This window comes from Gopherus evgoodei, chromosome 1 (assembly GCF_007399415.2).
Source record: "Gopherus evgoodei ecotype Sinaloan lineage chromosome 1, rGopEvg1_v1.p, whole genome shotgun sequence".
NCBI classification, from domain to species: Eukaryota; Metazoa; Chordata; order Testudines; family Testudinidae; genus Gopherus; species Gopherus evgoodei.
In genome coordinates, this window is record NC_044322.1 from 229,923,861 (window position 1) to 229,947,988 (window position 24,128).

General features: G+C 44.3%; 1 protein-coding gene across 3 annotated transcripts in view; it reads right to left on the minus strand.

Moving 5' to 3' along the window:
- The window catches only part of VWF (von Willebrand factor), a 252,449-nt gene that overhangs the window by 170,046 nt on the left and 58,275 nt on the right, over window positions 1–24,128 (minus strand). For all 3 annotated transcript variants that reach the window (XM_030538805.1, XM_030538814.1, XM_030538797.1), the window contains exons 11-17: window positions 21,038–21,174; window positions 18,511–18,649; window positions 17,141–17,241; window positions 12,786–12,981; window positions 11,112–11,327; window positions 3,293–3,533; window positions 1,905–1,999 (exon numbers count right to left, since the gene is read on the minus strand). In XM_030538805.1, the coding sequence (XP_030394665.1) occupies window positions 1,905–1,999; window positions 3,293–3,533; window positions 11,112–11,327; window positions 12,786–12,981; window positions 17,141–17,241; window positions 18,511–18,649; window positions 21,038–21,174 (1,125 nt within the window). The remainder of the gene's footprint in view (window positions 1–1,904; window positions 2,000–3,292; window positions 3,534–11,111; window positions 11,328–12,785; window positions 12,982–17,140; window positions 17,242–18,510; window positions 18,650–21,037; window positions 21,175–24,128) is intronic.

Consider the following 24,128-nt stretch of genomic DNA (forward strand, 5'->3'; position numbering starts at 1 on the left):
GGAAATGACGTCATGAGGGTTCCTCATTCTCCCTACCACAACACCCCTGGAAATACCTGAGGAACAAGGATTGAACTGTGGGAAGTGATGGTCCCAGGCTAGAGGAATTTCTACCCTGTGTATGAAAACCTGGAAAACCCAAGCTTCAGAGCCTAGGCAGCTTGTGCCTAAAGAATCTGCCAGCCTGTTTATCACTCAGGGTGAGAATTTGCTAATTCATATCCTACCTATTTAGTGTGTTAAGCTCAGTTTGTGGTTTTGTTTATTTACTAAGGTAATCTGCTTTGATCTGTTTGCTATCACTTAAAATCTGTCTTTTGTAGTTAATAAACTTGTTTCTGTTTTAATTAAAACCAGTGCATGGAAATCATACTCGGGGCAGAAAGCTGCATATATTCCTCTCCACATTGAGAGAGGGGGTGAATTTCATGAGCTTAAGCTGTGCAGTTCCCTGTGCAGTGCAAGACGGTATAATTTTGGGTTTACCCTTCAAAAGGGGCTGGGGGAGGGGTTGCACTTGAGTAACTGGGCAGTTCCTTAGCTGAGTCTTCCCATGCAGAGCTGATCTCATGTGTGCAGCTGCAGCTGTGTGTGTCCCTATCTGTGTGTATGCTGGTGAAAGAGCAAGCTTGGAGAGTTTAGCAACTTGTCACAGTGGCACAGTGTGAGAGGAAGCCCAGGCTGGTGGGTCAGGTGGGGTCAGTTGTACCCCAGTTCCAGGTGGCATCCTGGGGGGAGGTGGGGGGGGAACCTGTCACACACTCCTCTGACCAACATAGTTATAAAGTTACCAGACTTTTGGGGTTTCCATTTTTTGATGGAGAGTCAACATTTTCCAACCAGCTCTTAAAATATTTATATGTATTTATTTCTATTTAAATAATATCTAAACAGATCCTTATCCAAGGCCCTGCATGCCCTAACACATCATTCACAATACTGATAATGCGCAGCAGCATTGAAGTAATCAGTTCAAATGGAATTCAGCTAAACTATTTCTTCATGATCTTGGAAGCATACCTTTGGGCCTCTCCAAACCCCTCTTAAACAGGTGTCTTTTGCAGCTTGCCCAGAAAGTCACTCAATTTGGGCTCTTTCTGACAAGTGTTGGAACAAGTCCCAGAGCCTGCACAGAGAACACCTTGCCAGCTGGCCCTCCTCTTTTATAACAAGTGGGAGCCAGCTCACATGCCCCTGTGGACCACGGGTCTGTTAGCATAGCATGCGGAGAGGGGGGGTCCCTCTTGAAGGCTGGCTCCAGGCCATTCGGGGCTATATAGGTCATAACCAACAGCTTAGACACCCTCAGGAGACCTATGGGCAGCCAGTGCAATTCCTGGAGTCCTGTGCTCCTAGTGAAATGCCCCACTCAGTGAGCCAGCTGTTGTGTTTTACACCAACTTTGGTCTCCAAATGGTTTTAAGGTGTAGCCCTTGTGGAGTGCATTGCAATAGGATACTTGTAAGGTTACAAAAGTCTGGATAGCAGAGACAAGGGCCACACCTGAAAGAAAAGATTACAACTTCCTTGCCAAACAAAGAGGATAAAAAGCTGGCTGGATCTCTGCTGTAATATGATTGTCCAATAGCAACTGGGGGACTAAAATCAACCCTATGTGATCATCACCCCTAATCCCGTTAGCTAAAGGGAAACTGCAATGGTAGTTGTAACTGCTTTAGGAATCAATCATGAGTGGTGCTCAGCATCCCACTGCAATTCAATGAACACTCTCAGATTCTCCTGAAGATGGGAATGTACCCAACTCTATCCCACAAAAGGCATTGTTTTTATAAACACACTTCCACCCACCCAAGCACTACTGTTGCATCCCTTCCCTCAAACCGTGTAGCAAAATACTGCAGAAAAGAACAACAACAAATATAAATTTTTGAAAGCATACTAACTTCTGGCAGATGGCTGATGGTCAAAGAAAACACTTGGCAGGAAGGCACCAGGGACTCTGTTTGTAGTGCAGTGCATGAAGCCGTTTTCACAATAGCTATGAAAGAAAAACAAACAGTGGCTATATTTAACAAACTGACATTTAGTTTTCACTTGCATTATGGTTTTTAAAGAGTTTACAAAATGCTCAAGAAATGCAAGGCTGTAGCTAGTAATTTGTACACACACTGGGCAATCGTAGTTCCATACCCACTGTATATCCTTAACCCAGTGGTTCTCAAGCAGGGGTACACATACCCCTGGGGGTATGCAGAGGAGGGTACATCAACTCTTCTAGACATTTGCCTAATTGTACAACAGGCTACACATAAAAAGCACTTGCAAAGTCAGTACAAACTAAAATTTCATACAGACAATGACTTGTTTATACTGCTCTATATACTACACATTGACATGTAAGTACAGTAGTTATATTCCAATGGTTTTATTTTATATTTATATGGTAAACATAAGAAAGTAGGTAATTTTTCAGTAATAATGTGCAGCTACACTTTTCTATTTTTATGTCTCATTTTGTAAGCAAGTTGTTTGTAAGTGAAGTAGTTTGTAAGTGAAATAGTTTGCAAGTGAAGTGTACGCATGACAACTCAGACTCTTGGAAGCAGTACACTAGTCTGGAAAGGTTGAGAGCCACTGCCTTAACCTACCAAGGCAAACTAGCCTTTAAGCACACATTATTATTCATCATTACATTACTCCAGTGTCATACTGATGTAACACAACTGAAATGAATGGAGCTACACTGGCATAAAACTGAGTAACAGAGCGGTGACACAGCCCTATCTGCTGCAATGTGGAGACGTGGCCTCTTACTGCTCTCAATGTGACCTCTCTGGTTAAGGGGAAAATGAGAGGATATTATTCCAGAAATTGGGCTTGTCAGGAACAGTTCATCAATTCAATTCCTAGTTGCCATTTAATAATTATAAATGCTACTCAGTAGTTGCTTTTTTTGATAATTAGGTTTTAAACGTTTAAAAAAATGTATTAGTGTGCATTAAAAAGACATTTTTAAAAGCATTTAAAGGGCTATTATAAGCAAGTTACTAAACTCTATTTCAAACTGTCAGAATGTTTTGCAGAATTGTTTGGTTTTATATTTTACTTCCTGATGCAGATGCTTTTGATACATCTTGGGAAGATGCCTAGATTTAGATTAGTTATGGGCAAACCCTCAACTAGTTTAAATCAGCACAGATCCTTTGACTTCAGTATGGTGATGCCAATTTACACCAGTGGTTTGGCCTAGTTATCTAATGAGGCTTTTCAAAAACTTCTTTAAATGGTATGTAAAGAAACAACTGAAATCAGTTATGAGTACTGCACTTACCACATGGTGTAGTGATCTGAAAAGACATCATCTGGTTGGAAGATCTCACCATCATAATAGCAAGAGCACTGGGACTTTGGTACACAATCTCCATGCTCATCAATGTATTGCCCATGTGGACAATAGCAGCCTTCCATGCAGAACTCATTGCAGCCTACATCTGGGTAGGATAGAGATCGGCAGGTCTGGTTGCACGGAGTTCCACACTGCTGGTAAATTTGGCCTTCTGGACAAGTCATTGCTGTTAAATAATACACATTAATGAAACCACAATGGAAAGACCCACTGTCCTGTACAATTCATACACTCAGTGGGGAACATTTTCACATTAATAGATATACTATATAGGGCTGATCCAAAGCCCATTGAAATTAATGGAAAGTCTTTCACTGAGCCTTCCACTGGCTTCAATTGACTTTGGACCAGGCTGTAAATGAATAGCTGCCTATTTTTGGATCTGATAACAGTGTTGTTGTTGTTTTTTCTGATTCACTTTTACTATTAGATCTTTTTATCCTAACAAGGAGATTATTTCAAAAAGAACAGGAAACCCATCAATGGTACATCAAGGACCATATCCTGCTGGCGTAACTCATGCAGATAGTTCCACTGAAGTCAGTGGAACCACTTGTACAATGTGAGCAAGGTACAGCATCAAGTGGAATCGATAATGAATGTTGGAAAAAGATTCCCACAAATTGGGGGAAAGGGTAATACAAACTGCCTCCAGTTTCTGCTGTTACTTGGCTCTAAAAGGAAGTTGTGGGTTTACAAAATCATTGTTTTACCAGGGTTTCTGATGCCCTAAGAGGACGGCCATTTCACCGCCCCCTGCGGCCCCAGTGGACCTACCGCAGTCATGCCAGCGGACGGTCCACTGCTGGAAAGGCTCCGGTGGAGCTGCCGCAGTGATGCCGGCGGGCGGTCCACTGGTCTAAAGGCTCCAGTGGACCTGCCGCAGGCATGACTGCGGTAGGTCCGTCGGAACCTTTAGAACAGCGCACCGTCCGCCGAAATGACTGCAGTAGCTCCACCGGAGCCTTTCTAGGAGTGGACCGTCCGCCGGCATGACTGCAGTAGGTCCACTGGACCCGTGTGCCGCCCCCCCAGCAAAATAGCACCCCCCAAAAATTCTGGCGCCCTAGGCCATTGCCTAGGTCACCTAAATGGTAGCGCCGGCCCTGTCTACCTGTACCTTTCCTTCTTTTTACTTTGTATTCATAAACAATGTAGTTTAGGGTCAAGATCAATATTCAAGTGGCATGATTTTCAAAAAGTGCTGAGCACCCAGCAGTCAGCACTTTTTACAGTCAGACCTCTTCTTCAGGGACCTAACTATGACCTTGAGAGCCTAACTTTGGAGGTCTGCTTTCTAATATCTTAGTCTACTTCTGTAATTATTAGTGTTGATTTGGAGATGTTTCTTGGTTTGTACCTGCATCCAACACGAGGTGGCAGCAATGACAACAAATGTACATGTAGTGAAGTAGCTGCGTCAGTCCTCTCCTTTCCACAAGACCGAGAACAGGCCGCTCTCAGGGTCATAATATTTCTGCTCAAAGGCTGTATTTTTAACTAGGATTTTCAGAAGCATTCGAATTTGTAACAAGCTTATAATGGAAACAGCAGGGTTCAAAGTTGATGTAAAACACTCAGTGGAGCGAGGACAGCAGCTGTAGATCAGACTTTGCAATCTTCTATCACAACTAAAGCTTAGGTCGAGGGGGTGCAGGAGCCTCCTCACCATTCTACCCTGCAGAAGGGCCAGACAATTCCAGCCCTTGTATTCCCCAAGCACAAGGCCTTGAAGACTCTAGGGCTCCCTCCTGGCTATCAGAGAAACCCCAAAAGGAATAGCAAATAGTTGGGCCATGGCCCCACCCTCTTCCACACCAGCCAATAGAGGTAAGCCAGCACAGGGGCTGGGAGAGCACATGCTGCACTCTTTTAAAGAGTGCAAGGTTGGCCACTGTTTTATGCTCCTCCCATTCTGCTCTCATGGTATTGCTTCTACCTCAGACACGATACTACTGGGAACTGTCTCTCTGCACCCCAGGCTACCAGTCCCAAAGACACAATCTATCTATGTTAGGTACCTATATGGCTGCCATTTCCCACTTCAAAGTCTTTAATAGATGAGATGTTGTGGCACAGAGAGGCTACATGACTTGTCCAAGGTCACACAGGAAGTCTGTAGTAGAGCAGGGACTAGAACCCACGTCTCCAAACTCCTAGGCTAGCGCTCTAACCACCATCCTTCCTCCCGTAATAGACCCCTATGAGGTCCATCAAAGTTCACCAGAGCAATGGGCACCTATTGGAGAGCAAATACTCTGAGGCATGGCCTGATTCAGCAGTGAAAATTAAAGACACTCTCTTTTATCCCAGTTGCATGGGCCTCTGGCTGCAGTTAACAGCATGGCACTTTCAATTTACACATGAAGGATTTATGTGGGAGCAGCTACTCTACTGCCCCAGACAGTATAGAATGTGTTAGGGTAGGGGCTGTGAGGCTCCAGAAATGGGGTAAGTGCCTATATCACACTGAACAGTTTAGAGAGACCATAGAATATGTGCTAACTACTTACGCTAAGCCATATGTCCCACCTTCCATTTAGCTGTGACACTCAGAGTACTTTTCGCAGACCTGAAGAAGAGCGCTGTGTGGCTTGAAAGCTTGTCTCTCTCACCAACAGAAGTTGGTCCAGTAAAAGATATTACCTCACCCACCTTGTCCTTAATATCCTGCGACTGGCAGGGCTACAGCTACACTACACTGAACAATTTGACAGACAAAGCCGAGGAGCACTTTCAAAGGTCTCCTTCATCATTACTAAGGTAGGAGAGTTATGATTGTGATTTACTGTAGATCTACCATTGGAAAAGGAATTGATTTGGCAAACTAAAGCCACAGGGAGTTTGAATCCAGACACCCATTTATTTGAGTCTCAAAGTCTGCGATGGTTTAAATAAATGATTCCAGTTTTGCCCCATTTCTAATTATCCAGCACATAGTTACACTCCTTGTTTCTAGTGACTGACAATGCCACAGCTTGTCCTAATTTTAGCTGAGGTACTGTTACACGCCTTAGCTGCACATGCCCTTACTCAGGATTTAAAAGCATCCTCAGTCCTTCACAGTGGCTGCCCAACTGTCCAATGACATGGGCACTTTCCACTTCCACTATGCTGCACCAACAAATGCATCCTTCTTCCCCTAAGAAACTTTTAACAGCAGCAACTAAGATCATGTGGGTGGGAGGAAAAAATCGACTTTGTGCTTTGTAATTCATGCAATTAAACAAACAAACAAACAAAACTTGTTGCCCTGAAAGGTGTGGAAACTGAAAGGAAACAGATAGGCATATGTGACCTCTAAAAATGCCTGTTCTAAACTGCAAGAGCTAGTGGCTCTACATCAAAATCCATCCCCAACTTGGGAGCTTCTCTGTTGTCATTTTGACTTTAGGGTGTGCCTTCACCACAGACTTAACTCGGGGGATCAGCAGCCCTGCCTGAACACCCGAGTTAGCCTGACCACTGGATAGGATCAGCCACACTACAAGCCCTACCCGGGTGTCCTCACTGGTGCTATGCTCAGCTATCTGTCACTAGCACTTCGGGGGGCACATCACATGGTTCTTTGTGATACCATTTATTAAATTGAGCCACTCTATTATTTTTTTCCTGGTGAACTGTGAGAGAACTTGTCTGTCCTTCAAGATATACATAGGGAATTGTGGGAAGGGCATTGGAGGAGTATCAGCACTTAGCTGGTTTAGCCAGAGTCCTCACAGCAAAGTGTGCCCATTACCAGCCTGAGTGAAAGTGGCACCAGAGCTCTAGCCAGGGCCGTTCTTAGGCATATGCAGCATACGCTGCAGCATAGGGCACCCAAAAATTTGAGGCACCACCAGGATCATAGGTGCCGACTTCTTATCTTGCTGTGGGGGTTCTCAATTCCCTGCCTCCGATCCAGGCCCTGTCCCCACTCCTCCCCTTCCCCCATGCTCCCATCCCCACCCCACCTCTTCCTGCCCCTGCTCCAGCTCTGTCTGCCTCTTTCCTGCCCCTTCTCCGCTCCTCCCACTGCCTCCCAGAGCTTGAATGCCACGAATGAGCTGTTCGTGGTGCTCCAGAAGTGCTGGGAGGGAGGGAGGGAGAGGAGTTGGTAAACGCGGGGCTGCCGGCATGCGAGAGATGCGGGAGGAGGAGATACAGGGGGGAGCTTGGTGCTGGTGGGTGCTCTGCATCCCCACTAACTTTCCCCCCCAGGGTGTTCCAGCCCCAGAGCACCCACACACAGAGTCCATGCCTATGAACGGGACAGCAAGTAAGAGTGGGCCAGTTCCCGCATACCCAGAATGCACTTCAGTATCCTTACTAGGCAGAAGACAGGGACCATATTCATTTTGTATTGCTAAGAGCAAGTCGGGCATAGGGGCACCGGTTTAATAATACTGTGTAGCATGGGCGCCGACTTCATGGGTGTTCCAGGGCTGGAGCATACACGGGGAAAAATTGTTGGGTGCTCTGCACCCACCGGCAGCTCCCTAATCTGCCCTCCCACCCCAGTTCACCCCCCCGCCTCCTCCCAAGTGTGCCTCCACGTCCTGCTTCTCCATCCCTCCCAGTGTTTGCGCAGCAAAACAGCTGTTTCACATGGTAAGCCTAGGAGGGAGAGGGGAGGAGGGGGAATATGGCATGTTTGGGGGAGGAGGAGGGGATGGGATGGGGATTTGGGGAGGGGTCCAATAGGGACATGGAGTGGTGTTAGGGTGGGGATTTTGGGGCAGGGATGGAGTCAGGGCGGGGCCGTGGGTGCGAGTACCCATCGGCGCAGAAAAAGGTTGATGCCTGTGCTGCATAGGGCCCCATAAATCCTAAGGACAGCCCTAGCTCTATCCCTAGCCCCAGCCAAGCCAGCTAGCCCTGGTTTAAAACACCAGCAAAATCCTGTGAGAGGATTTTGTGTGTGGATAGGACAGGGTAAGGGTAACACCTGAGTAAGATCCTGGGTTAACTCTGCAGTGCAGACATATTCTTTCACACAGAAATCCCCTCACATAAGTCATGCAACATGGACACTACTGCAGTAAATCTATAGGGCAGGAGGTGGGTTGGTCAATGGGTCTCTGAAATCTGCTCGAGAGCCCTGAAGGAGCACTTGGTGACTCATTGGCTGATATACCTCCTCCTTGTAGGGGAGATGTGGTACACAGGGAATGCAAACCCCCATTGTGGACTCCATCTTCCTACACACCCCCATGCAGCACAACTAGTTCTGCTGCTTATCAGGTCTCTTGCATCCACAGATGGCTATAGGGCCTGGATTTCCCTCTTAGACAAATTAATTAGAATGAAGCCACAAGCATTTTCAATACCTGTATGTTGGATTAGTACGACAGCCTATCCCGCAGCATTTAAACAGCCAGAAATGCCATGCTACATTAGCAGTATAGTAATCTACTGCTGCCACTGTATCGCTTTAAATTAGACATGGCCTAACCCCTTTAGACACTTCTGAAAATCCCACCCTATATATCTGTACAATGTGTAGCACAAAGAGGCCACAGACCACCTGCCACTATTGAACTTCAGATAAAGCAAACTGCTTCTGTCAAGTCATTTGCCTGTGAGCCTGTATCTCAGCCAGAGAGCAGGGGAGCAGCCACCAGTTCAATACATCTGGCCGTCAGCACAAATTATGCAAACAGCATATTCAAGTCTCAGGCCCATTAAAGGAATGATTGTTCTCCTTCGTGTGACAGGAGATGTCTGGAGCATCAGAATTATCTAATGGGGCGTGATGGATCTGCAGTCAGAGAAATCTGCGCGTGGTGCAGGCACAAAGTGCTCTGTAATGTACAGAGAAGAGGAAGCAGTGCTACACTATTAAAGATTAATTGTGAAAATTTACTTGTTCAATTACAGCAAGAACGATGGTGCATTATCGTTGCTCTCGCTTTCAGCCTCCAGACCGGTGCGTTTTTTTTAAAAGGATTTTTATTGAATTACTGTTCCACTCTCTGAACATTTACATAAATTAGGTCAATATTATGAAACCATACAGCCATTTAACATAATCCAGTCTTGTTCTTTCTCTTTCAGTAAATATTATCCAGCCTCCAACAACTGGAATCACTGAACTTTACTGGCCGAAATTGTATCAGCTGGAACGGCAATGACCTCTCACCTCTCTAGCTTCTACAGTAACTCAGTTTTTCAAATGGCTGCCCCACTCAGATACTGTTTGTGAAGAAATAATGGACCCGAGTTGAAGTGCAGTCAGGCATATGGGCTTTTCCCCAAAATCCCTGATTGGCTACTGTTGTTAGGAGTAGAGCTGTTTGGGAAAAAGAAGAAAAGTCTTTTGCAAACATTTATGGAGAAAGTTATTTCTATTTTGTATCAAAATTTCATTTCAATGGAAATTTTCCAACCGACTCTGCCTAATAATGAGATGAGAAAAAGGGGGATTGTTTTTTCTGTTCCAGCCTCTTACCAGATTCTTCCCACACACACTGTTGGTGCGTGCATATTCATCCTATTATTTTTGTCACCTCATCATCAATCTCTACCCCCACTCTTCGGGTCTACTTGTGTGTTTCTGCCACCTGTTTTGCCTGGCCTTTTAGATTGTAAACTCTGTGGGACAGGGGCTGCCATTTATTATGGGTGGGGTTTTCAAACAATCCTAAGGAGAATTCAGCCTTCGGATCCCACTGGTTTTCGCTGGAAGTTAGGCATTTAAGAGCTGGTGTAGTTTAGAAAATTAGATCAAACCAGCTATGTCACTCAGGGCAGGGGTGTGAAAAATCCATGCCCTCGAGCAGCATAGTTAAACCAACCTAAATCCCTGTGTACACAGCATTAGGTCAACAGAAGAATTCTTCCAATTGATCTAGCTACCACCTCTCTGGGAGATGGATTTACTACAGTGACGGGCAAATCTCTCCTGTCGCTGTAGTAAGTGTCTATACTGAAGTGCAGCAGTGGAGCAGCTGCACTGCTGCCCCGTATCGCTTTAAGTGTAGATATTGCCTAACTCCTTTAGACACCTCTGAAAATCCCACCCTTTATATCTGTACAGTGCATAGCACAGTGGAGACACAGCCTGCTGGAGGGACTCTGTGCACTACTTCAACAATAATAAATCATCATTGTCATGTCACAGATGTCTCAGCCTCAGGGTCATATTAGAATTAACAGTGGAGACAAAGAGGCCAAAACATGACAGCAAAATAATACTCACGTATCGGAAAAATGGTGCAGACATAATAAGAACTGGCTTGTACCTTTCCCTTGGAACCTGAACTAAAAAGTCTGCTGGGTTTCCACTAGGGCCAGAGATCTGATACTGTGGTTAATACTCACAACTCGTTTGGAAGACAACAGGAGTTGAGGTGGTCAGTGCCTGCCAAGGATCGGGTCCCAGATAGGAAGTGTCAAAATACAATGAAAGAACCTGTTACCGTAAACTTCATGAGAGACTTTGGATACTGTCCGCCCAAGATATTCAGAACACTTTCAGATAGGCAGCCAAAGTTAGTAGGGAAGTTATCTGAACCAAGCCACCAAATCAGGTGAGGTTTGCTCAATGAGAGCTACTTTTCCCTGATGCTGAGCACCTTTTGTGAACAACCAAGCACCCTCGACTCTTAATGGAGTCCAAGACAATTGAGCGTGTTCCACATGTCCTGGAGGAGACACTCAGCACCCTGCAGAAATCAGGTCCCTTAACTCCCTCTGCCTCACTGACCTTGCCAATGGACACCATAGAGTCAATGCAAGAAAGTACTTTGCAGCATTCACTTACAGCAGAAATCCGGTTCCCGCCACTTGATCAGAACGCCTTTCCTAGCACATGCAGTGGCATAGGTAGAAACAGCAGTGCACAAGCAATCCTTGCCATCAGAACAGGAGCAAACGTCATAGCGGCAGTTCTTCAGGTATGGAGAAGGGCTAACTTCATGGTGGCAAGGCACAAATATGGACGACATCAGAACTGAGCAGGAATCTTCAGCATACTTGGCTAAAATGAGAAAATTATTATTCAGACACTTTACACTAAAAGAGCAGCGACTGTAAGTGCTGGATTATTTCCTATTAAGTCATAACAGCCCGTAATTAACAAAATAGACATAGGAAAACCTCCATTTTCTGTTCTGTTATCACAGGCAGAATTGGTAGCGACACCTGTAAATAAGTTTGCCTGGCACTTCCTATCATAAGACTTGTTTTCAGCTGTTTATAACTATGCCAGACTTAAACTGTTCAGGCTGAATTTTTTCATGTGCCATCCCCTCTCAGCTCGTGTGTGTGACTGAGCTGTGCATGTGTCATCTCCACAGAGCAACTGAACATGCACCATCCTGGACTTGCAGGGGCTGAGAGCAAAACTTTCTGTACAATTAGTCTTTCTGGACACCAGGGGCACCAGAATTGACAGCCAAAAAAACTGTCTCTCCTGTGCTCTCAATCCTTCCCCCTGCTGCAGCCCAGGCACTATGGAGGAGGAGGAGGCAGCAGGTGCAATACTGGAATGTGGTGGTGGGGGGGAGAGATGGAGTGGGAAGGAAAAGATGGAGGGCAACAGGGTTGCATGAGCCTGAGGGAGAAAGGCTCAGGACTTGGGGTGGAACAGAGCCAGGAGTCAGTGAGGAAGCAGGAAGGATAGGCATAGAAGAGGAGGGAAGGGAAACAGGTATCAAGAGATGAGGGAGTGTATAGGAGGAAAGGAGGAGCCTGGGTGACATAGGTGGATGGGGCAGAGAGAGAGGAGTCAGAAGCTGTGGCAAACAGGAGCAGAGGAGGGCAGAGACAGGCTAGGGGTATAAGGGTCTACAACCACTGGAACACACTCCTCATCAGAACCGGGAATTGAACCCAGGAGTCCTGAGTCTCTATATTTCCCTTCTGTCAGCAAATAGCTGTGAAACCCTCTTGCAAAATGTCTTTCATCTCCCTCTTGTGACTGATCCACATAAAGCATAATAGTCTGCTACTTCTACAAATTAGCTCAAGTCTGTGTTGTAAATCTAATGGTCCAAACCCTCTCAATGACCCAAGTTTGGCATCAATATGGTTCCATATGATGGAATTTCTGGATTTTCATGATGCTTTTTTTTTTCCAGTTTGTTTGTTTAAATTAGAAAAATTAAATTTAAAAACTACATTAAAAAGAACATTATTAAGGTTACAGAATCAAGCCCTCTGAAGTTAGGAAAAGCCAGAAGTCAGGTTTCCCATGTAACCTGAATTCATCCTTCTTATGTGTACACAGTATGATACAGTTTTTAATTACATGATCACACAATTTTTTCCACAGGACCCCTGCCTCATTCAGTGCATGGAACGAAAGGTGTTTTATTTATTTTACAGACGCTATAGTGATTCTGTTCCCAGTACAAAACAGTTGCACTTCTATGGGATGGAAGATCACATGTTGTTACACTGTACCATATGTTATGTGGAGGTCAGGTTTCAGTACCTAAGCGAGGGTTGAGACTACAGGGGTCGTTGTCTTGTTTTAACAAGTCTTGGCAATCTCCATTGAGCTTCCAGGTATTTCCAAAATCTTCCACAAGGGCTTCCACAAGGCCAGAAGGTGTCAGAAAATCATCCCCTTCATTGCCATTGAAGTTTCCACACAGACCACAGATTCTGTCAGTATACATTGGGGAGAGCTCACAGAAACAAGGGTAGAATGGTTATTCTTCAATATTACTCCACAGTTTCATGGCAGTATTTTTAATGGACTATAAATTCCTCAAATATACATTAAAGGGGCACCATCAACTTAAAAATCAAACAGTTTTTACATACTTTTTTTTAACAAGTAGTAAAAATGTACAAGCAGTAACTTTTTTAACCAATTGAATTATTTTTACTTAAATAGAGAAAAAAGTTCCATTTCTCCTCCTCTCCCAATGTATTTACTTTGTGCATTTAACAGCACTTAATGTCTAGTCACTTTCACGGTTTTCCTTGAGTAGTTTATTTCCCCTGTCTGTGTTGGTCTTTATAACAGCAACAGTGGAGAGGAAACGGATTTTTAAATATAGGAGAATGATTGTAATGTCACAAAAAAAAGCCAGGAGCACAGAGGGGCAGGTCAGTAGGAATTGTCAGTGGCCATCAACATCCATAAAAATATGATCTCTAAATGAATATTACATGCAACGCTTGGGGGCTGGCCCAATGGCTAGTGGTACAGTAGCTCCCTGTAAGCATGGACTAGACTGCTGCCCCTTGTACCCCAGCTTGGCAGGGGTAAGCAGTGATACAAAAGCAGGCTGAAAAGTGAAATATCTTTTACAGTTATTCCTCTGGCTAATAAAAGATCATTGGTGAAGGGCTCCAAAGGGAAGCCAGTCCTGTTCTCACTGACAACAGCAGCAGGTGAGGGGTACACAGGAAAAATGAAGTCAGAAAGCCCCAAGGAAAGTGAATTTCTAACATTTCTGCAACCAAGGACACTGTCATTCTAATGACTCATGTTCATCTGAAGTTTTATGTATGTCTTGGAAACTGCAGGCCTTGCCTGAAGGGGTCAAATCATAAGCTTTCAGAGGTCACCAAAGGAGTGTTCTTTTGGACAACTGCAGCGGGCAAATCCAAACACTGTAACTTTTACCAGAAGTGTTTGCACAAGTCAGTGGGAGTGGATCACTTCCCCCAATTGTCAGAAATGTTTGGCAAAAGGTCAGTCCATTTACACCATAAATTAGTGCTCCAAAGGCAACAATAATGCTGACTTAGGTACATAAATGGGAAGGAATTCATAGCAGAACATAATAAAAAAAGACAATGGGAGAAACAGCTAGGACAGTAATTAGCAACAATTATTGCTGTTATGATAAAGGGGTTGAAGTAGAAAATTAGACCTTTTAACAGCTAAGCAAGGAGATGGTCAGGATGTAAAGGCTGAGACTTGGCAGAAGAGACCACAGATGCAGAGAAAAGCAGGAAATCCTGAGAGGTGCCAGTGGATTGAACTGAATAATCGTCAACCCTAAAACAAACACTAGGTATTTTGTTATTGTACATCTAGATTAGACCGAAACACAAACTGCTGAATCCATATTCTTAAACCCTTCCAGAGCTTTCCCTCCTGTTACAGTGTTTTTTCAATTGCTGAAGCTGTGATGAACCTTTACCTTGAACTAGAATATTAAGCCCACTTTTTATGCTACTATGCAACATTTATCCAGAATTCATGATAGCAAAGATGGATACAACTCTGTGCTTGTTTTATCATATGAGCTTCATGATGGTTCTGAGACACAGAACCATACTGGGTAGAGTGGAAGGCAAGGAAAAAAAATATAGCCAGAGCAAGAGTATAGATGCACTATGCTCGTGCCGTGAAAGAGCAGATAAAGGGTTAAATCATGGAGCTCTTACACTGATGAGCTCATATTCACACACTTATTCCTGTTGACAACAATGGACCTGCTCACATGAGTAAGTGCTCAGCAATGCAAGAAAAGGATGTGCAATCATCAGGCCCATAATGATGGTGCAGGGGAGCATGGTTAGGACCTGCAGTTAGTATATCTGTTCTACCCTTGTAGCTCGCTCATCTCCAGTGGGCAGCTGAAGGCCAGTGTGCACGAGAGCAGTGCCACAGAAACACCCGCACCCCCTTTCTGCCTCATCATGTCCCTGAGAGGATTGAAGAGCTGTGGTCAGCACTGACTAGCCTCCACCAGCGGTCCTCAGGATGTAACAATCACACGAGAACAGCCTCCTGCATGTGCGTACAGGGTAGTACGATGGGGTTCTCTGGGCTCTCTCCCCATCTTAATCTCCAGGGAAAGGCAGCCATATTTCTGGCCCTTAGAATTAGAGCCCTGTGGGGCACTAGTGTAAAGCCCTGCAGCGGGACTGGGATCCCATGGGTCTTGCAGGACCCGCTGCCATAATAGCAAGATCGGGGAGGAGTGGGATTAAAGAATAGTCCCACACAGTGCTCTACCTTAGAATAAGCACAATATACTGTCCAAGTGTGTACTTTTCATACATAAATAGATTATAAAGCCAGAAGGGACCACTCTGATCATCTAGTCTGACCTACAGTATAACACAAACCATAGAATTGCCCTGAATTAATTCTTGTTTGAACTAGAGTGGATCTTTTAGAAAAACATCCAATCTTGATTTTAAAATTTCCAGTGATGGAGAATCCACCACAGCCCTTGCTAAATTGTTCCAACTGTTAATTACTCTCATTGTAAAAATATGCACTTTATTTGAAGTCTGGATTTGTCTAGCTTCAATTCCTACCATCTTGTTATATGTTTGTTCGCTAAACTGATAAGTCCATTATTAAATATTTGTTCCCCACCTGGGTACTTATAGACAGTAATCAAGTCACCCCTTAACTTTCTCTTTGATAAGCTAAATAGAGTCTCTCACTATGAGGCATATTTTCCTTGATTCATTCTTGTGCCTCTTCGCTGAACCTCTCCAATTTATCAACATCCTTCTTGAACTGTGGACACCAGAACAGGACACGATATTCTACTAGCAGTCGCACCAGTTTCAAATACAGAGATAATATAACCTCCCTATTCCTACTGAAGTTTCCCATTTATGTATACTAGGATCCCATTAGCCCTTTTTAGCCTCAGCATCTCACAGTGGGACCTCATATTCAGCAGATTATTCACCACAATACCCCAAATGTTTTTTCAGAGTCATTGCATCCAGGATAGAGTCTCCAGTCCTGTAGGTATGACCTACATTATTTGTCCTAATTGCATACATTTACATTTAGCTGTATTTAAATGCATATTGTTTGCTTGCACCCATCTTACCAAGCAATCCAGATCACTTTTTATCAGTGAATAGCCTGCCCTCTTCCTTATTTACCACTCCTCCAACATATGTATCATCTGCAAAGTTTATCTAATTTCATGTTTTCTTCCTGGCCACTGATAAAAACATTAAATAGCGTAGGGCCAACAACAGATCCTCGCAGGACCCCACTAGATACACAAGCATCTCACTGATGATTCCCTGTTTACAATTACATGTTGAGACCTATCTGTTAGCTCATTTTGATCCATTTAATGTGTGCCATGTTGAATTTGTATCATCCTAGTTTCTTAATCCACATGTTACGTGGCATCAAGTCAAACATCTTAAAGATGTCTAAGTATATTACATCAACACTATTACCTTTATCAATCACACTTCACCATTGTGCTTATGAAGCAGAATCTTGAGAAATTCAATCAGTCTAGTGCAAACTATAAAAGCATCTTTGCTGGGAATATAAAAGGATTTATTATAGGATTATTGATTAGCCTTATTTTTTGTTGGATGAAACAATAATAATAGCTTTATTAACTATCAGTTGCCCTACACTCCACAATACAAACTTCTCTCTTTACGTTGATCTGGACTGACCATAAATATTATTCTTAGTAGGAGCAGCATGCTGTATATCCTGTGCAATTAAATTATGTTTTTCCTTGAACATATGAATGATTGTATCCTATAGGCCAAATTCATCTTTCATTTTCACCTATGCAATCCTATTGACTTCAGTGGGAATGGACAATGAAATCAAAATCTGGCTCATAGTGGTCTGCTGTAATGAAAGCAAAGCTATTCACGGTTAATGGCTACTGTTAGTGCACAGAAAAGAAAGAGAAAAAAAAAAACAAGCTGTTTCTGAGATGCAAATATTTGTTTCTAGAAAACAAAGGGATCAGTATATTGCTCTGAAGGCTGAGAGAGAGAATGGAATTTCTAGCATGCAACACAAGCAATTTCTCGCATCAGACAAGAAAGACTTTGTGTATGTTTGGGTGGGATGAGAGGAGAAAAAACTACCTTCACCAGAAGTTTACCACGGCCATCCCAGTCAATCTGTAAATCTTCCCCATAGATCAGGCGAACTGAAGACATCATAATGCGCTGGATACGGAGGGCACCTCAAAAACACATCAGGCAAGTTTCAGACAAGAAGGGATGCATTCTGTCAACAGCAAGGAGGATACAATGTCCTCATCACCTATCAGCCCATGAGATGGATCTCAGCAGATACACTTAAGGTTTGTCTACACTATTTTCTTTGCACAAATGTAGTGGAAATGATGCAACCCTTAGTGTAGACATATGGATTTGTACCATTTGATTTACCGCAGATACAAACCCAGTGCCAACCGGGGCACAAAGACAGTGCTAGTGTAGCACAGCTTCTTACTGGTCCTAGGCTCCCCACAAGGTGCAGAGATAGGCCAAGTGTAGAATATCACCCGCTCCCATGATACGGGCCAATGGAGTTGGCACCACACAGCAGGGGAGGTGCAGACTGCACAATGACAAAGTGGGACACACCAATCATGCTCCTCTGGTTGCTGTGCATCACTTTGACACTCCACAGGTATTGTATCCCCTGGTCTGGTGCATGTCTGCACTTCTCCTTAGCATGATCTGGGCCTCACAGGCCCCAAAAGCAACACATGTAAGCATCATCCAGATTTATTGGTGAAATCACTGCAGCTCTCTTCTAAAATGTCAAGTTTTGGGATAGATAAAATGGATACTTGACATGGGTTTTGAATGTCGTGGGCTAGATCCTCAAATAGTCAACAGCAGCATAACCCCATCAACTTCAATGGAGCAGGGCCAATCTACATCAACTGGGGACCTGGGCACATGCCCAAGAGAACCTGGCAAGATGCAAATTCAATAAAAGGTGATGCTAACTATATAAAATGTGACTCAGAGTTGGGAGTAGGAAACACTCTTTGGGCTAGGCTAAAGCCTGCCTGATAAAGTTGAGAAGGGAGACACCTTCGGGTATGTCTATACTGCACACTAAACCTGGGACTATGGACCCCAGCTTTGTGGACCCAATGTTTCCAAGCCCGTGCTTGAGCATCTACACTGCATTGTAAACCCAGGTTTAGAAGTACTGGATGCTGGTCTCACAACCAAGCTGACATGTCCATATTGTGCTGTGCAGACCTTCTTGACCTGCGTCCACAGTAAAAATGACAAGGCCTGGACCTGAGTCCCAGTGTCTCTGACCCACTCCTAGTAGCATCCTAGGATAGGGTCATGAGTGCTTGCTGACTGGGGCAGACTGATTCTTTGTGGACAGAAGCGGGGCTTGGACTCAGACCTGAAGTAAAGCCTGGGCTCAGTATACTGTGATAGTAATGTGTGGTCTGAATTGTTACATGCCACAAACATACCTTGTGTCAAAGGAATCTGTACATCCTGCCCATTCAGAGAGATGACGCCTCCATGCTTCATTTTGATGATGCTGTTCTCCATGTCCTGGATTCGGACAGAGGCTGAGCGGGTGCATACTGCATCAAGATCATCGGCACACTAAAAAGATGCAAACATTTCCTATGACTGTTAGGATTTCTCTCAGCTCCTCTAGCATGCTGGGCCAGAAACCCTCCTGTGACTTTAATTTTACTGTCATATCTGTTGCCCATGGAGCTTGGTTTAGTATTTATTTTATTTGGCAGTAATGCAAGGAACCTACAGGCCTGTATCCTGTAAGGCACTGGCTACAGCAGTTCACATAAGGCATGCGGCCTATGAATGTTGGCACAGACAAATGGCCCAATGGTCACCCCTAAGTTTTGGGGAACTGGGAACAGAATGTTTAAGGGGGAAGTCTGTAAATAATGACACCAGGAAACCACAGGACTATGAGCCAACACTCGCTCTTGGATATTTTAGGATAGGAACAACTGCAGATATCTGGTCACAAGAGTGCCATAGCAACAAATTGACATATATGATAATAAGATGAGACCATTACTATCCTAACCTATAGGAGACGGGCACTCAAACATTAGAAGGGTGAGGAAATACAAATAAGAAGGGAGAAATCCCTGGCGACTATACATGAGGCATAGAGATGTCAGCATAACATGTTATACAAGTTGCAGCCCAGCCTGTGTACAGGAGGTTACAGGATGATGGCCACTGGTGATGATGAGGAAGGTGATAGTGATGAGGAAGATAATGGATAACATTTCATGTTTTTCTGCAAGGAATGTGAGAGTAGATGGATGTTCAGATGCACATTCTGTATTATTTCCATCTACCTTGCTGGGTTAGAGTCTCTGTGACTTTGCTGAATGAATTAATAAAACTGTTACAAACACAGAAAGATTCCTAAAGCGTGAGTGTTGCAACTGTGCACACCAGGGTTCCCAACTGAACAGTAATTTTAATAATATCAGGCCTGATCTTGGGACAAGGAACTGTCAAACCACAGAGGGGTAACTGGGAATTCTTAAGTACTCAGTGTAAGTAATACACAATCTACAGATCAGGCTACTCTAGGGCAGAGTTTGTTCTCAGGGCACTGGAAAAGAAACTATGAGGCCATGACAGCAGGCCCCCTGGTACGCAGGCTGCACTGTGTGATGAGAGAGCCTCTCCTCTTGACTGCTGTGTCTGGTGTGATAATGAGACACGTCACAAGTCTGTTCAAATGGGGAACTAGAGGCGTGCAGCTCTCACTCTCATCATTTCGGGTGCTAATGTCACTAGTTACGAAGCTGTGGATAGAACATTCTGCAGACAGGGAACGGTGACTCACTGGCTCCCGTCTTCCCTCATCAGTTTCGAAAGAACAGTTTCAGTGGAAACCAGTTATGCCAGTTCCACACGCACAGCTCTGATCTCTGATTTGCTGTGTAATAGGCACAAACGTAATAGTCACTGGCACTGAAGGGGGTTGTGGGTGGGGATGGGCAAAACCTATTTCCCTAAAGCAAGTGAGCTTTCTGCTCACCATCTCTCTGGTCCTCTTAACCACCCCAAATCTGTCCCTGCTGCCTTGGAAAAGTTTCCCCATTTCTGCCCTGCAACTCTGCTCTTCATGCTGCTTGCTCCTTCTGCTGCCTGCCTTCCTCCCTCCCTCCCTCAACCTGCCCTGGTGCCTTCCTCTCTCCTTTCAAAACCTCTGCACTCCCACTGCTGCGGCCCTTTCTCTCTATCCTACCTCTCTGCTCTCCCTCAATATTATGCCCTCACTCCTCCCTCTGCAAACTCCCTTACCTTCCCTGCCCTCCTTCCCACTCCCTCAGTTCTCTCACTCACTCCCATACCCATTTTACTGCCCCTTCTGCAAAACTCCCTGAGGAAACTCTGCTGGTGTTCTTCCTGTCCCAATATGCTCTGGCACCCTTCCCATTTCTCTCTGGCTATCTCCCCTTCCTGCCCTGCAACTAGGTCCTTGCCATTCTCTCTGTGGCAAAGGGCACAGTAAACAAGTTGAGAGGGGCTGACATACTAGGGAGTAATGCAACTTATTAGCCAATGCATCCCTGTGAGAAAAAACTCCAGATACTATTAAGGTAACAATGCTACTACATGCCCCATAACTTCTGCCCAGGGCAATTACCCAGCGAGTAGCCCAAACAGTTCAGTGTATGAGGCACACCCTCCTCTGTCTCTTGTATTTATATGCTAACTTGGCAAAGCTCCAGAGAGACAATCCAGTTGCACTGTGAATGCGAATTTACAGCCTGAGGTTAAAGGAGTGGCAGCAAGACGAGGCAAAACATGTGTTAATTCAGAAGAGAAATTCTAGCTAATTTTATAGAAAAATGCCATTTATGTGCACAGGAAGCTCTAATCATCCACTCACACACACCCAATCTCTCTCTCTCTCTCACACTCACTCACACACACACACACACACATGCACACACACGCACACGTGCACGCGCACACACAAAGTGCTGTTACCTGGACTGTCTCTATGATGACAGAAAAGGAGTTCTCCTTACAGTCTTTGGCAAATAGGTATTGACAAATCCCGCTGAAGGTGAAATGCTTGTTGTCAAAACTTTTGAAATGGGATTGGCCAGTGACAGAGCATTCGCCTGAGAAATACCAAGGGAAAACAGTCAGATCACTGAACAAATTCCTGCTTTTTGTGAGACAGACAGAGATGGTGGGAACAGAGCAGGCCCTGCCAGGCTCACAGCTCTTAAAGACTGCCTAGTGGTGGAAGCATGGCTTGCCCCACTGATGAAGTTATTGCCATTAGAAATGAGGACTCCAGCCAAAGTTAGGAAGACCATACTGCAAGGTTTCCTCACACAGGGTGAAATTTTCTCTTGCACAAAGAACCTTTCAAAATGGCTCTTAAATAGGACTTTAATAGACTTTAAGTGGGGCACAAGCCTTGCTCTGGCTCTCTGCACGGGGGTGAAATTTACCCAGTAATATGTACTTAAGAGAGCAGAACCAGGAACTTCACTGTGGTTACTCAAGTGCTACTCAGGCCAGGTTCACACATGGAGTTGCACCAGTTTACCTAATTGGCATACTTAAACAGTGCAAAAGCCTGTGTGAACACTCTTAGGCTTCGTCTACACTAGAAAATTAAGTCGGCTTAACTGTATTGCTCAGTGGTGTGAAAAAGTTTAGCTTCTTCTGTAAATTTACTGATGCCAGCTACCCAGGTTTAATCTGATAAACTAATAATAGTTTATCTCATATAGTATTTCTCACCAATAGCACTCAAAGTGCTTTATGTAGGAGATAAACATCACCCCTATTTTATAGATGAGGAAATTGAGACACGAGGAGGTGAAGTGACTTGCCCAAAGTCACCCCAACAAGCCAGTGGCAGAGCCAGGATTTTAACCCAGGTCTCCCAACTTCCAATCCAGTGTTGTATCTACCAGGCCATACTGCCCCTAGAGGTCCAAATGCTGCAATTTAACTAAATCAGTTTTTAGAACTGTGTGGATGAGGCCTACATTGCAGAACTGAGCGTTTTACAAGTTAAAAATGGAACACTTCTTGTTCCTCAACCCCTGTTCTGATGTTCTTTTGTGGTGGTGCCTCACTCTGAATTTTTGTTACACCCTTGGGTCTTGACAGGTTGAGAACACTGTCTCTGTGTCTCTAGAACATTATAATGTGGTCTTGTCATGGCTCCAGTAGCTGAATGCCTGTATCACAATAGCCTTCTTTAATACAGAACAGGAAAAAATGCGTTAGTTCCTTTGCTGGGCTTCCTGGGACTTAGTCAAGCATTTAGGTAAAAAATACTTTGATTTTATGAATCACAAAGGCAAGAGTGCTGGAAATTTTTTTATAGTGGAGGTGCTAAATGTAGAAACCATATAGTTGAGTTGTTACTACTACTTCAAGCCGAGGATGTGGCAGCACCCCCAGCACCTATGCTCAAAAGGGATAAAGAGCTGAAAGACAATCAGACTAAGATATAGTTAAGTGTTTCCTACAGAGGCAGAACTTTTGGTGGTATTTCTTCTTATATTTAGTTTATTTAATTATCATTAAACCAGAAATAATTCACAGTTTAGCAGCTAAAACCACAGCTCTAACAGAATAAAACTGAATTCTGGCTTGCAGCCCCTCCTACTGTGAAAAGGAACTACTGAAATATAGGACTTTTTAACATATCTGCTCCCAGTGTGTATGTAGAAGGTTGTTCTTATTATTTCTGTGGTGGTAGGGCCCAGAGGCCCCAATTAGACCTGAGACCTCATATATTAGGCACTGCCCAAACATAGAGGAAAGACATGCTCTGTGCACCAAAGAGCTTACAATTTAATCAAGTTATTTCATGCAGTCACCAACACCTCCATGGACCCCCAATGAAGTCAATGAGAGTAGGGCTGACAGGGGAGAGAGGAGAAGGGAGATATTCGTACCAGGTCCCCAAACACAGGGAGGCCCCCAAAATGTCTGTAACATCTGCATAAAGAAAGTGAAATGGGAGGGGGTGGGGCCCCAGCGAACATGATGTAGTAGGGCCAGAATTTCTCTGTGTGGGCCATGCAGGGATCTGCCTGAACAGAACAAATTGCAGGCGCTGAGCCTGAAATGACAAGTCAATATCAAGGGTGAAGGAAGAGGGCTACCTTCACAATATGTACAGTCTGAACATACATAAGTAAGTGACCACATAGACATTACTACACTTATCTACCCCTCAGCCTTAATTAGTTGACTAATGAGTTAGATCTGCTTGATGAAGGAACCAAAGCCAGCGGTTTTTTATTCCTGTTCACCTGGCAGAGCCAGTTCAGCTCAAAGACAGGGAGCTGGATTCTATTCTCTCCTGTGCAGCAGCAGAATTGTAAATTATATTCTAACTGCAGCCCTTTGCTCCACATGTATTGATTCACCTCAGTAATCCCAATAAAGACAAAGGGGCTGCAATCACGAACAGATTTTAGCCCACATAATATTTCTTACTGATGATAAAGAATAAGACATAAAGATCATGGTTTGGGGTTTACATTCCAGGCTGAATTTGCACTTAAAAGCAGTAGCGTTTTTCACTTGTGAAATGATTGCATTTGATCTACAGTCATGAGACACAATAAACATGGAAGCTCATAGGCATTTTTCCTTTTTTTAAGCAGTTACTTTGCACAGTTGTGCTGCACTTGGAGAACTCGCCAATGAACTAGACAAACATAGGGCTGGATTGGGCCTGCGTGTGGCAGGCCTGCATGGAATTTCTCATAAAATATGTCTCTCTTCCATTTTCAGTGATTCCTCACCTCTCAAATTGTACTTTTCTCTGAAATTTTGGAGCAACTGCTATTTTCATTTGAAGCAGGGGATATTTTCAGGAAGGGTGGGCAAGGCAGCTGAGACTCCAATGAGAGGCTTTTCAATGTCCACTTGCAGGTAGGTGTAATTCTCCCACTTTGACCCTCTCTTGATCTCACCTCTGTCTTTGCCTCAGAGAGCTACATTTTTTCCCCATTTTCTGATCTCCCACATCCCCAGAGTCCCCCTTCTCTTAGTTCTCCTCCTCTCTCACAACTCAGCACTAGGTAGGTCACAG